The sequence below is a fragment of the Lepidochelys kempii genome, chromosome 1 (genome assembly GCF_965140265.1).
Source record: "Lepidochelys kempii isolate rLepKem1 chromosome 1, rLepKem1.hap2, whole genome shotgun sequence".
Classification (NCBI taxonomy): Eukaryota; Metazoa; Chordata; order Testudines; family Cheloniidae; genus Lepidochelys; species Lepidochelys kempii.
The window spans coordinates 44,738,827-44,753,954 of NC_133256.1; the positions used below are offsets into that span (position 1 = coordinate 44,738,827).

General features: G+C 42.7%; 1 protein-coding gene across 6 annotated transcripts in view; it reads left to right on the forward strand.

The window, feature by feature from the left end:
- PAN3 (poly(A) specific ribonuclease subunit PAN3) overlaps positions 1–15,128 on the forward strand; it is a 120,379-nt gene that overhangs the window by 12,189 nt on the left and 93,062 nt on the right. For all 6 annotated transcript variants that reach the window (XR_012158470.1, XM_073340697.1, XM_073340702.1 and 3 more), the window contains exon 2: positions 2,945–3,066. Coding sequence is in view for 5 of the 6 variants with exons in the window: in XM_073340697.1 (XP_073196798.1) it covers positions 2,945–3,066 (122 nt within the window). In the remaining variant the exon portion in view is untranslated. The remainder of the gene's footprint in view (positions 1–2,944; positions 3,067–15,128) is intronic.

Sequence of the window (15,128 nt, forward strand, 5' to 3'; positions counted from 1 at the left end):
CCCAAGGCCACAGCTGGCCCAGGTCAGCTGACTCAGGCTTGGGCTGCAGGGCTAAAAATTACTGTGTAGACATTTGGGCTCAGGCTGGAGCCTGAGCTCTGGGACCCTCCACCCTCATAGGGTCCCAGAACTCAGGTTCCAGTTCCAGCCCAATCACTCCAGTGATTTTTCTGCCCAAAAGACTAAGCCTTGCAAGCCCAAGTCAGCTGATGAGTTTATACAGTGTATCTTGGAATGGCAACTGTTCTTGAAACTTTGGAAGTTGCTAATGGCCTTCACCAGTCAGGAAGGATATGGATTTAACTTGTATAGTGTAGCATAAAGCTGCAGCAGTACCTCAGTTTCCAATACTGACTGAAATTCAAGCAGAGACGACCCCTGATTCCAGGGCAGCAGACACCTCAGTGCAAACCTAAGCAATTCTGAATGAAAAATAACATGAAAACAACTAATTGTCACTAAACAGAGCCTCAAATTTCCATCTTGAAAAAACTATCCAGTGAATGTTTGTACATCTGGGTATAGTGCTTAGATTATCCACAAATACAAAGTTTGTTTTTAAATCAGAAGATGCAGATATTGCTGATTATGCACTAACCCAAATTTAGGTGAATAATTTTTAAGAATACAGTTTAGACATTAGCAACCAAGTATGCAGATACATCACTCATGAAAAGTTACACAGAGTTGATTGTGGAAAGCACATATACCAATAAGTGAAGATTGTCTCTCAGTAATTGAGAATTTAGGGTAGGTTGTCCATTTGGAAAATACAATCCATGAGGAGAGTATTTCAGTTACTTTCCCCACAGTGCTTCTTATCGGCACTCCAGCTCATCCTTCCTGGTATTGCAGATGTCAGTGATATGTTCTGTGTAGATGTCCCTTGACCATCTGATGGTCTCTGACACCATGAGTTGCTGCATCAGCCAAGCGTAGCGTTGACCAATTCTGCAGTCCGGCAACATTAGCTTGTTACTGGGGTCCCATGCGCCCAGGGCTCTGATGATCCGTGTGTCTCTCTGAATCTGGTAACCCTTAGCTCTCAAGGTGTCAGCCAGAGGGGCGTATTTCTCCACCTTTCGAGCTGACCCTTCCTAGTCCTAGTTGGATCCTGACTAACAAGGTGTGGCAACAGTATTTGATAGCTCTGCAGTTTTCAGTGTTCTCATTACAGTAGGTCCACAGAATGGAATAGTCTTGTTCCAGTATTCTGAATTCACACTTCCCACCTAAACAGCTATGGGCGAGTGAGGTAAGAACATGGCCAAACTGCAGATGGAGGAGTAGTAGTTCTGGGGCCTCATAAGAACTCCCTCTTGGCTGTTCTTCTGGAGTTGTGGAAGAAGACCTAGAATGTGCTGCAGATGCAGATATGGCTCTGCCTCCCTGTTCCTTTAGTCCTTAAATTTAAGATTCAAAACTGACTTGAAAATTTCATGTAATTTTTAATGACCGCATATAGTTGGGGTCTCTAACATCTGTAATACACCTCTCCTGAAAAACGCTTAAGTAGCAGGCTAAATGCTAATGTCATGTCGGGATTAGTTTAATTAAGGGCATGTCTTCACTGCGAAGTTATCTTGCGATAGCTCAATTGTTCCCCTTAACTTGTTCCCTCTGTTCACACACAACCTGACATTCAAATGCTGTGATGCCATAACTTAAGTTGGCTGGCTCAAATGGGGATATAGGCTGAAGTGTGAGTGAGCGCAACTTGTCAGTTGCTAACTGGATGTGGTTAGTGCTGCTGCTGGTCTAATGCTGCCTTTGTTTCTTCTGAAAAAGTTTTCCTGCTATCTATCTGTTCTAGTCTGGAAGCAGGGAAGTTACCAACCAGTTCATGCAGCCTGCTTTGGCATTCAAAACCCTACATTCACATGTGGGTGTGAATACCAGCAACTGCAATCCTTCAGCTTGGTACAGAGATCCATTTGATTCTGTTTGACAGTGGTGACTAAGATGACTTGGTAGCATGCTACCAACTGGCTGGAGGCTGATACCAAGGTTCAAGTAGCACTGTTGTGGTACAGATCTTTCCTCCGAGTTGGATCTGTGCCTTATATTCACACATTTATGCTTTATGGAGGGTTTCTTTACTGAAACATACTTTCCATAGAACCATAAAATCTTGATTCTTTGATGTTTGATTAGTGTGTTTTAGCTCTTCATGAAATTACTATATTTTTTTATTCTTAAAAATCTTTGTTGCACTGTAGTGGCAAATTTATATAGGTACAGTTGAAGTATTTTATTATAAGCCCTTGTTTCTAGACACTGAACTTTCTTAAAATATGCCTTGGGAATTAAATCTTTCATGCTTGTTCTTAGCCTAGAAGAACTTTTTGGCAACTCTGAATAACATTGTCTAACCACTTTTGAAAAACAAGATAATGAAACATTTAAGGAAATGTAGAATGTCTATGCTGTAAGATGTTGTTTGAGTTCTTCCCCACACATCATTTTAAGTTGTTAACTTGCTGTGAATGTTGCCATCAAGAGGAATGAATACATTGTTTAAAAAATAGTTTGAGAAATAAATTATTGAACACGTTGAGAACTTCTTACTATGTATGCAAGATCATTACTTTCTTTTCTTTTTTTAAAAAAACTTCCTTTCCTGATGCTCCAACCACATTACTTCCTATTCTGATACCATTACTTGTTCCTTCCTCTTTCCACATTTTTTGCGCTCCTCCTCCCTGCGTTCAAGGCTATGCACAGCTCTGCCCTGCCTACCTCTCTGCTATAATTTCATATTGTGCACACACGCCTTATTTACCATCCTCAATCTAACTGCTCCTTTCATTATATGTACCAATATGTTTTCTTTGTTGCTTCTCCTAGGAATGCAAGTCTAAATATAGACATATATTTCATTGGCAAGAAACAGGTAGACTTGCTAAACTAAAATAATCTGAAACATTTTTCCTTTTTCTTTTAGTTCCTGGAATAGATGGCGGTGGTTTAGCTGATGCTAGTCTCACAGATTCCTACTTTAGTACCAGCTTCATTGGTGTTAATGGATTTGGAAGTCCTGCTGAAGCAAAATATCCCGTGATGCAGGTAATATTAGCAGTGAACTGTATCAATTTGCACTAGGTCTGACAGCCATTGTTGTGCCAAGAACTGAAAACAGTTAAGTGGCAGGAGCAACAGAAAACTAACTTGCCTTTCTACAACTGTTTTTCTACCTGTTAGAGTACATTTGGCTTTCCCAGTTCATCTAACAGGGTGGAAACAGAACAACCTTGTTCATTCCTTTGTGTTGTAATTATCTTTATTAGCAGTTTTGTTTAACTTATGTTCCTTTAGTTTTTCACTTTATAGTATTGTATATTGTGATAGACCCAGGCCAGTTGGGTACAGCAGAGTAGTAGAAGGCACATATACTGGCCACTGAATAAACAGTTTTCTGTTCCCTGACTGACCAGAGCAGGGGCTGCTCCAGGCTAGGGTGGACACCTGACTCCAATTAACCTGCAAAGAGTCAGGTGAGGCCATTAAGCTAATGTGAACACCTGACTCTAAGGCACCTCTGATACTATAAAAGGGCTCACTCTGGTTAGGCCGAGGAGAGGAAGTGCGACTGAAGGGCTGGGTAATGAAGACATCGTCATGCCACTGGAAAGAGAGCCCTAAGGTAAGGGTGAAGGAGAGAGAAGCAGGAAAGCTGTGCGGAAGTGGCCCAGGGAAATGTAGCAACTCTGGCAGTGAAAGGTTGGCTGCCAACAGCTGCTCCCATTAGGGTCCCTGGGCCGGAACCCAGAGAAGAGGGTGGGCCCAGGTTCCCCCCAACCCACTACTACAGAAACACGTCCTGGGAGGGGAAGACAGGTCCCTGTCAGGACAGGAGGCTAAACTGTTCTGGAATAAGCCCATAGGGACAACAGAGACTGTGGGAGTTCTCACCAACCTCCTTGCTGGCTTATGAGGAAAAGGGCTCAGTAGACTGTAACCCTGGCCCTAGAGAGAGAAGGGCTATGTGGAGTGAGCCTCTGAGGCTAACATAAACTGCCTGGAAGCACAGGACCCATGGGGACAAAATCAGAGCTCTGCCACAACATATATAATATTATATTACAGTGGAGTCGCATCATACGTGCATTTAACTTACGTGAATTCAACTATATGTGCTTGGCCAAAAAAAAAAGAAAAATAACAATAACTCGCGGCGGTGGAGTACTGTACAGGAGTCGACGGGAGAGCGCTCGGGGGTTGATGCATCCTGTCTAGACTAGACGCAATAAATCGACCCTTGCTGGATCGATCGCTGCCTGCCGATCCAGTGAGCGTCTTGCCACGCTGAGTGAGATTCTAGTGTTTTAAAGATGCGTATTTTTCGTACAACATGGCCCCTAAACGCAAGCCAACTACTTCATCTGGTGCTCAGCCGAAGAAACAGCGATCTGCTCCAAAGTTGGAGGAAAAACTGGCTGTGTTGGACTTATTGAGAGATGGTATGTCGGTCTCCAACGTGGCGCATAAATATGGCCACAACAAATCTAGCATCCATGCCATCAAGATTCGAGAGAGAAATTTGTCAAGCCATAGCATCAAGTGCTCCAATAACTGCTAAGGTGAGCCAGGTGCATGATAAGACTTTAGTGAAGACTGAAAAGGCATTAAATTTATGGCTGGAAGACATGAACCGTAAACGGGTGCCTATCGATGGTAACATGTTGCAAGAAAAGACTCTTAGCCTCTACACGCTGTTTATACCTCCCACCGAAGACGGACAGCTTTCTGATGAGAAGGAATTCAAAGCCAGCCAAGGTTGGCTTAACAGTTTTAGGAACCACTTCAACCTCAAAAATGTGCAGACTACTGGTGAAGCTGCATCTGCCAATGAAGAGACAGCAAAAGCCTACCCCTAACAATTAAAGAAAATCATAGAAGAAAAAGGCTATCTTCGGAACAAGTTTTTAATGCTGATGAGACTGGGCTCTTCTGGAAAAGAAATGCTCAACTGCACTTACACTTCGAAATCAGAAAGACAAGCCTCTGGCTTCAAAGCAGCTAAAGACTGTGTGACTGTGTTGTTATGTGGCAGTGCGGCTGGGCATTCAGTAAAGGTGGGCTTGCTCTACAGGGCTGCAAATCCCCATGTTCTAAAAGGCAAGAACAAAAATCTCCTGCCTGTGTTCTGGCAATCAAATAAAAAGGCTTGGTTGACATCAGCATTATTTCTGGATTGGTTCCACAAGTGTTTCATTACAGTGGTCAAGCGGTACCTCGAAGAGAAAGGACTTGACTTTAAAGTGTTGCTGATCATAGACAATGCTCCTGGCCATCCTGAGGCACTCCAGTTTGCGCAAAACGACATTGAAGTAGTCTTTCTCCCTTTTTTATTCTTCCATCTATCTCTCTCTCTCTCTTTTTGACTATACGTGATTTTCACCTTACGTGCTGACTTTAGAACCAAGCCCCCGTGTAAGATGCGACTCCACTGTATATTAAATCCTCTTGTGACTTATGGTCAAAATATACTGCAATCTTAACTAACTGTCCAGGTTTCTTTTTAGGGCCCCCCCTTATTTGTGTCTATCACATTTGAATTGGTATGACTAACTTTTTTCAGCCTTTTTACTCAAAACTATAAAATATTTTTAATTGAAATACATTTTAATGTCCTTAAGCCTCTGAAATGGTGTGAACTGTTAAAGTAACAGTATACTAATAGCTTGACTTATGTAAACTCTCAGGTAAACATCTATCACACTCTATCTATGTGCATTGCCCACAGAATATAAACTAATTAAGTGACCTCCATTTGCTATGTAATTTTTTGGAATAGATTTTATTTTATAGCAAATATAGGTGTCCATTATATGTTAATGTATACAATATAACAGTCATATAATACAGTCTGTTGGAAAGGGCTGCTCATCTTACTTTGAAGCATAAATATATGGATCTGCTAGTAAATGCAGTAATAACCTCATAAAATAAAGCACTCTAACCCCCAATCCATCCTCTCTTTAAAAACCTGAGGGAAGATGGTCTATCTATGGGCTTGGAAGGCTAATAAATCCAGATTTTGGGTGACCAGGAGCAGCGAGTGCTTTCTCATGAAGAAAGCCCTGACAGCAGCTTTTTCTTATTTTATATCAAGGGAACTCCAGTTCATAAGGCTCCTTTGAGGTCTGGTATGATGCATATAAAAATAACCAGCGAAGGGTGGGAAAGAATTAGGTGTTCCCTTTCTTCCTTCTTTTTCATGTATGATATGAAAAAGGCTATATCACTTATTTTAAATGGGGTTGGAGGATGCATAACTTGCTGTGTTTAATTTTTTTATTACTGGTAGCCATGCATGAGATGAAAATTGCCCATCTTGACCTCAGATCTCAAGGTGAGTTGGTAGGACTGGAAATTAGAAAATCATTTTCCTATCTCTGAAGAAATTTGAGCTAGATAGCATTGAGTTAAACATGGAACTATGCAACATACCCATCAAAGTTTTGCATTTTTTGGACTCTGATCTTTAACAGCAACATCTTCCTTGTAGAATACACAACCCTTGTTATAATTTCATACTTCTTTCAGAAACATAGCACTTCATGCACTTAACCTGGCTGCCCAGGCAAATGCTGAATATTTGGTAATGTTGCTAAGGTTGTAATTCAGGTTTTGTGGGTTACTGTGCGAAAAATTAATGTGTTGTGTGTAGTGTTTTCTTATCTGTTGAAGGCAGAAGAAAGTTCCTTGTGAAGATGGGGAGTCTTGTTGCTGAAAACATGCTCTGTGGACATTAAGCTTACTGTTAAGAAGTGTCCTATAAGTTGACATTTTCTTGGTTTTAGGGTTTGATTTGGAAGATGTTGTACTTAATCAATAAAATGAAGTTTCTGTCTGTAAAGTATGTCTCTGGAATATATGAACACAAATACACAAAAATTATAGGTGGAGCTACCAGCCCCACCTATTAAGGTTGCCTGACACATCTCATTATAAGAGTGCATTTTCAGTTGCTTATAACTTTGCCAAATTTTAATTATTTGGGCTGCAATTTTCCATGCTGATTGTCTGCCTCAGAATGATTTTTCTTTTAAAAAGGTTGCCCAGAAAATTTCATTTGTTTCCAAGAACAAGAGTAGGAATATATTCTTGTAACCTTTTCTTTTAACAACTTTACTGCCCTTGTGCTTTGGAGCAGGGACTCGAAATTTGGTAGGCTGGTGGCCATTGTGTCAAGGATATACTTCTTTCTGTCCCTGTGAAAATCTGCCTAAATTGGAGCAAGTTATAAGACTTTGAAAATCGCAGTTTGCACATGCTCAGTATAGACTTCTTAGATTTTAGTAGCTAAATTTCCTGAAGATTCCATCCACATTGGGCATGCTCTGGCCCAAGGCAGTGTGGGGCTTTCCCTGCATTTGCTGCACTGGGCTGCTATAAACTCTGCTGGGTCCAGGTTGGGTAGAAGAACTGAGAACTCCCTCCTGTGCTCTGAACCCCCGCCCTCTGCTAGGCCCAAGCAGCATGGAGGAGGAAGCTGCCTGATTTATGTACAGAGGGGACAAGAGCTGGACATGTGGGGATAGACTGAGTAGATGGACATGGAGGCTGTGACTGAAGGCTGATAGAGAAACTGGAGGCATGGCAAGAAGGTGAGGTGAGGCCAATCTGAGGAGGAACTGGAGTATGGGAGGAGAACTGGGACTGGCTAGGCAAAGAGACTAGGGCAACAGGATGATGACACTGAGATTGGACAAGAAGCTTGGGGAGTGAGATTGGGAACATGGACTGCGGCACCAGCGACTGGAGGCCAGGGGAACTGGGAATGGCTGAATAAAATGACTGGGATTAGGACTTGCTGGGCAAGGAGGTGGATGAAAAGCCTGAGGAGTGGAGACTGGGAAGAGGAACTGGTTGAAGAAGACCACAGGCTTGGGAAAAGGACAGATTTCAGGGGGTGGAGCAGAAGAGTCTGTGCTCACTAGAGCATGCTTTCTTCTAGAACCTGGAATGGAACCCAAGACTACTAAATCTTACCATTCTTCTGCTGTCTGTGAAGCTCACTGGCAGTGTCCCATAACCCTTTAGTGCTGGTGCACATAGAAGATGACTGCCTACTACTGCTGTCAGTTACTCTGTTAGCTCAAGGCTGTGTGGTGTATCTAAAGGTTCCACCCCTTCCGGTGAGCCATGCGAGACTGAGAATGATGAAACATGATGGAATTTTTTTTTTTCCTGTTGGTTCTTTTTAGAACCTAGGTAATTACTCACACACACATCTGTTAAAAGAACATTATTAAGGGGGCAAACATCAAGCACTCAATGGTAAGGAAATACCAGAATTAAGGTTGCCTGTGCCTTAATTTAGTTCCTTTGTGCGTATGTATTGTGATACTGTTTTCAATTACCTGGTCACAGAGTCCCCGTCTCCTTCAGTGTGCAGAATAAGCATCTGTTCAATATTTTGTTTACTCATTCATGTTCAATGTGTGGCCCCCAGGCCTTATTTACCATACACCCATTCAAACCTTCCTCTGAAAACAATCATTTGCTCATGGGCTTTTCTGTGGAGCTTATCACTATAGCATTGGAGTGCTTCAGAAGTATTAATAAAATGTATTTACACAACACTCCTGTGGGTATTGATCCCCATTTTACAAGTGGCAAACTGAGACAGAGATTAATGTCAAAAGGAGTCCACTAATTTTGGGTGCCCAACTTGAGAAACCTACTACCAGATTTTTCAGCATACTTCTCATTATATAGCACTTCATGTTCAAAGCACACTTCCCACTGACTTCAGTTACAGTTGAGAGTGCTCAGCATTTCTGCAAATCAGACACCAGGGTCCTAAGTCAGAAAATGGAAACTCCCATTTAGTGACCACCTTTGAAAAGTTTGGTTTAAGTAACTTAACTACCTTATATGGGAACTCTGTTGTAGAGGCAGTGATAGAAACCTATGCTCCATAGTAGCATTCAGTCTCTCTTACCATGAGACCATTCTTTCTTTTCCTGCAGTCTGCTGCCTCGTTCATGAGACACCTTTCCAACTGAAACGGCTACTACAGACAGCAGCCTCCTTCACTACACAGCCCTGATTCATCCCTACAGCAGGCCTGTCTTGTACACTGAATGGGGCAGGGGTCCTGTGGAAAAACTAGTTTGTGATCCTGTAATTAAAGACTGTATCATAATGCATACACTCCAGAGGGGCACATTAAGATGGTACAGACAACCTAAATTTTTCTTTGAGTTCTTGCACACATCCATTCCACTTAGATACGCACGTGCCAGTGCACTGAAGCCAGAGAACTTTTCCCCATAGCAGTATCCATTGGGGCAGTGCATGTGCGCTCTGCACACTTGTGGTACTAGCCAAGGCTGTGAAGGGTCAGAGCAGCCCTGCCACCCCTTGCTCCACTCCAGTTCTGTATCATACCCTATGGTCGGTAGTCAGCGTGTGTGAGCTGCTCACCTTTTTTTTTCGTTCTCTCTTTAGGAAAAGTTTTCTAGAGGTTTTTTTTAATTGTAAATAGTTACTTTTCTATAGTTTTAATGGTACTCATTTGCAAAAGATGACTTGGTTTTTGTCTTATTGTTCTTTGAGCTTTTCTGTATGGGGGTCATGCCTAAATTCCCATGGGTTAAGTGTTGTTCTGGCTGTAACTAATCTGTCAGTCAGCGAGCCTAACTCCTTCAGTTTAAGGTGTGTGGGAGAAGAAAATGTGAGATATAAGTGCCCTCTCTGTAGGGGGGTTAAGATCAGGACTGAGAAGTTGAGGGAAGTTCAGTGTCAAGATATCCTGGTGGAAGCAGCTTTGTGCTCAGTTTTGGAACCCAGGTGTTCAGTATGCAGGAATTTGGACTGTACTCCATCTTAGAACATTCTACCAGGCTTGGCAGCATCCCCGTGCTGAAGAGATTCAGAGAGATGACACTCTTCTCTGTCTCATATCATGTAAACAGCAGCAGAAGTCTAGCACTTTGACCTCTTCCAGCCAGAAAAAGCCCTCTTCATCTTCAAGTCTTCCAACAGACTTTCACAAGAAGACCACTACCAGGTTAGAGCTAAGCCAGGTCCCACTAGGAACTCCCCCATATCACATTCTGGCGATTTAGAGTTGTCAGCTCTGGCACCTTATGTGGTACCATCCAATGTAGGCCTTGGATTTATTGTACACCTGCAATACCTCAATAGATACATAAAGAGTTTTGTATGGTTACCTTAGCATCTATTGTCCCTAGACCCAAAAGACTAGTTCACTGCTCTCAGCTTAAAGGATTCCTTCTTCTATGTGGGTGTTTACCAGAGCCACAGGAGCTTCTTAAAAGTCATAGATGTTATTACAAGCTTATGGTCCTCCCATTGAGTCTGCACAAAGTGCATGGCAGTAGTTGCAGAATATCTCATGAAGGTAGAGGTCCCGGTGTACCCATATCTGGGTGGTTGTTTTGAGATCTGTCCAGACAGCAAATAATAGTGGCCATTGAGAAGATCCGGTCCCTCTTTCAGTCACTGGAACTGTTGATCAACAAGGACAAATCAGTTTCCCCCTCTCCCGAGAATCAAATTCATAGGAACAGTTCTCAGCTCAACCACAGCAATCACATATTACCTCAAGCTAGGATTTCAGGTGATATGGGACCTATACAAAGACTTCAGGCATATTCTTGTACAACAGTGAGGAATTGCTTGAAACTTCTAGGTCACATGACAGCTTGTTCTTACAAGAATCAGTATCCAGACTTTACCTCAATCATGTGGAGTGTCTATCTACTATCCTTCTCATCATCTGCTGGGCATGCTGACTCAGATATCCACAAGTGTTTTGTCATCCCTGGACTGGTGGATGGACTCTGCCAATGTATGCAACAGTGTTTCTTTTGCCCCAACTCTGCCCTCTGTGACCGTGGTCAAGGATGATTTTCAGACTCAAGTTCTCTCCCTCACATGAATGGTTGAGAGCTTCAAGCTATCCACTTGGCTGGTGAAGTGTTTCTTCCCCATATCAAAGGTAGTTCTGCTCAGGTGCTCATGGACAATACAGCTGTGATGTTCCATCTAAACAAGCCTGGACGTGTCACGTATGACCCTGTTTGCCAAGAGGCGATAAACCTTTGGTCTTTCTGCATCAGGAATGAGATTACTCTCAAAGCATCTCACTTTCCTGGGTCTCAGAACTGTCTGGTTTCTCAGACTGAACATGGCAAAGTCTATTTTTCAGATCTTCAGAATGCCAGAAATAAGCCTATTCGCCACCTGATGGAATAGGAAGAATCCCCAGTTCTGTTCAAGGTCAGGTCACAGCCTGGGATGTGTGTCAGATGCATTTCTACTATCCTGGAAGGGGAAACTTCATTACATTTTTTTCTCCCATCACTATGGTGTCAAGAGTTGTGAGCAAACTCAGACAGGATGCCACCACCAGTCTCGCCCAGCTAGCATTGGTTCTTAGACCTCTTGAGCCTTTCTATTCAAAATTTCATACCTCTCTCTCAGGCTCGGACATAGTGTCACAGAACCATGGTCAGATGCTGCATCCCAACCCTCTCAGCCTACATCTGACTGCTTGGATGTTCAGTGGGTAGCTCCCCAGGACGTGGTCTGTTAAGTTGGAGTGCAAAATGTTCTTTTTAAATAGCAAAAAACCCTCCACCAGATAGAGAACCTCTTCTGGTTTTTTTTTGTTTTTTTTTGAGGTAAGTATGTTTGGTCCCAGCAGAATGATACCTCTTTCACAGGCTCCTATTCATATTATCCTGGATTACTGGCTTCACCTAAAGAAAAAAGGATTCTGTCAGTTAACTGCCAGAGGAACCTTCAGGGATCTCCATGCCCTCTCCTCCTGTGGAGGAAAGATCCGTTTTTCCAATCCTATGACTGTTAAGTTCTTGAAAGGTTTGGACAGGCTCTTCCCAAGTATTAGGAACCCAGCAATATGATGGGATCTGAATTTGGTTCTTTCAGTTTTAATGGAGCCCCCTCTTGAAACTATAGCTGTGTCCTCATTTTCTCCTGTCTCTCTAGCATTCCTGGTGGCTGTTACTTTGGCCAGGAGGGTAGTAAAACTTCAGGCTTTGGTGGCTGACCATCCTTTATATGGTGTTTTATAAAAGAGAAAGTGAGTTTGTATCCACACCCCAAAATTTTCACTTAACTGGTGTCGGAACTTCATCTAAATCAGACTCTGTGCTCACCAATCTTTTTTCAAAACCTTTTCCACCAAAAAAAAATAGGAGAAATCCGTACTTTGCGGGGGCATAAGCCTTTTATTGGGACAAGGACAAAAGAGTTTAGAATTTCTCTTCAGTAATTTGTCTCCTTGCTGACAGGATGAAGGGGCAGCCTTTCACTTCGAAGAGGATTTCTTCCTGCATCTCCTCCTATATTTATCTATGCTACAATATTGCTAAGGTTCCCCAATCTCAGTGAATTCTAGCCCATTCTACAAGAGCACAAACATTGGCTGCTTTCTTGGCTTGCATTCCCACCAGTGAGATTTGCAGGGCTGCAACTTGGTCATCTGTTTAGACCTTCACCACTCATTATGCTCTCCAATGCCTCAAGAAATGACGTTAGATTTGGGAGAATGGTGTTGTAGGCCTTGTTTAGGTAGACTCCAACACTCTTCTCTCATCTGGAACTGCTTGTGAGCCATCTAAAGTGGAATGGACATCTGCAAGAACTCAAAGGAAAACACGGTTACCTAAGTGTTTGGTAAATGTGCAAAGTCTCAAAGAACATGTCCATTTCATGACTACCCCTCCTTCCCCTCTACGTTGGTGTCACAGCAAATTCTAACTTCTGGTGTGAAGGAAACGGGCATTGGTACTACTCTGCTCCTTTGCACTCTAAGCCGGCAGCATGCCTGTGCAGAGGGTGTATGTGCTGCCCTGATGGGTACTGGTATGGGAAAAAGTTTTCCTGCTTTGGTGCACTAGCGTGCACACACACCTAAAATGGAATGGACATGTGCAACACATCTCAAAGAACAAGAGTTATCAGACAGGTATGTAACTTTTTTTCTTGCATTTCCTAACTTTTGACGACTTGACTTTAAGATTGCAATGTTATTTTAATGGTGTGTGTGTATAATATATATATAAAAATGTATTGTGGGGCATGAAGAGGGAAGGCAGGAGAGAACTGGTTAATAAGGATAAAGGAAGCCAAAGTAGAGGAGAGGCCTGCTTCCAGGATAAAGGGGTAGTTGGCTGACTGAGCTCTTGCAGAACTCATTTTAATACTGCTGAGATTTGATTTAATTGTGTATATATTGTATGTTAGGGCACAGAGAGCCTTGGATAGGCATCTTTATTAATTTAAGTCTAGATAAATAGATAAAAAGTAAATAAAGGATAGAGAGGAAGGGAGGGTAGAATGGTAAATACCATAGAAAGCAGCGATCTTCCAGAAAACACCATCCTAGCCACTATGGATGTAGACGCTCTCTACTCCAACATTCCATACAAAGATGGACTATAAGCCATCAGGAATAATATCCCCGATAATGTCACAGCAAACGTGGTGGCTGAACTTCGTGACTTTGTCCTCACCCACAACTATTTCAGATTTGGGGACAATTTATACCTTCAAGTCAGCGGGACTGCATGGCCCCACAGTATGCCAACATTTTTATGACTGACTTAGAACAACACTTCCTCAGCTCTCGTCCCCTAACGCCCCTACTCTGTTTGTGCTACATTGATGACATCTTCATCATCTGGACACATGTGAAGGAGGCCTTTGAGGAATTCCACCAGAATTTTAACAATTTCCACCCCACCATCAACCTCAGCCCGGACCAGTCCACACAGGAGATTCACTTCCTAGACACTACAGTGCTAATAAGCGATGGTCACATAAACACCACCCTATACTGGAAACCTACTGACTACTATACGTACCTACATGCCTCCACTTTCATCCAGACCACATCACACGATCCATTGTTTACAGCCAGCTCTAAGATACAACCGTATTTGCTCCAGTCCCTTAGAGAGAGACAAACACATACAGGATCTCTATCAAGCATTCGTAAAACGACAGTACCCACCTGGTGAAGTGAAGAAACAGATTGACAGAGCCAGAAAGGTACCCAGAAGTCACCTACTACAAGACAGGCCCAACAAAGAAAATAACAGAACGCCACTAGCTGTCACCTACAGCCCCCAACTAAAACTTCTCCAGCACATCATCAAGGATCTACTACCTATCCTGAAGGACAATCCCTCACTATCGCAGACCTTGGGAGACAGGACAGTCCTCACTTAAAGACGGCCCCCCCAAACCTGACGCAAATACTCACCAGCAACTACACGCAACACAACAAAAACACTAACCCAGAAAACAAAACCCTTCAACAAATCCCAGTGACAACTCTGTATGCATATCTATTCAAGGCACACCATCATTGGACCTAACCACATCAGTCACACTATCAGTGGCTCATTAACCTGCACATCTACCAATGTGATATATACCATCATGTGCCAGCAATGCCCCTCTGCCATGTACATTGGCCAAACCAGACAGTCTCTACGCAAAAGAATAAATGGACACAAATCAGACGTCAAGAATTATAACATTCAAAAACCAGTAGGAAAACACTTCCATTTCCCTGGTCACTCAATAACAGACTTAAAAGTGGCAATTCTTCCACTCAAAAAACTTCAAAAACCGACTCCAATGAGAAACTGCAGAACTGGAATTAATTTGCAAACTGGACACCATCAAATTAGGCCTGAATAAAGACTGGGAGTGGGTGGGTTATTACAAAAACTAATTTCCCCATACTAATTTTTCCCTACTGTTACTCACTCCTTCTTGTCTGTTTGAAATAGGCCACCCGCATTACCACGACAAAAGTGATTTTTCCTCCCTTGGTATTCTACTGTTAATTGAATTGTCTCATTAGCGCTGACCCCCCACTTGATAAGGCAACTCCCATCTTTTCATGTACTGTGTATATATACCTACTAGTGTATTTTCCATTCCGTGCATCTGATGAAGTGGGTTCTAGCCCACGAAAGCTCATGCCCAAATAAATGTGTTAGTCTCTGAGGTGCCACAAGGACTCCTTGTTGTTTTTGCTGATACAGACTAACACGGCTACCGCTCTGAAATAGAAAGCAGTGAGGGTGAGGCTAGTAGAAAGATCCAGT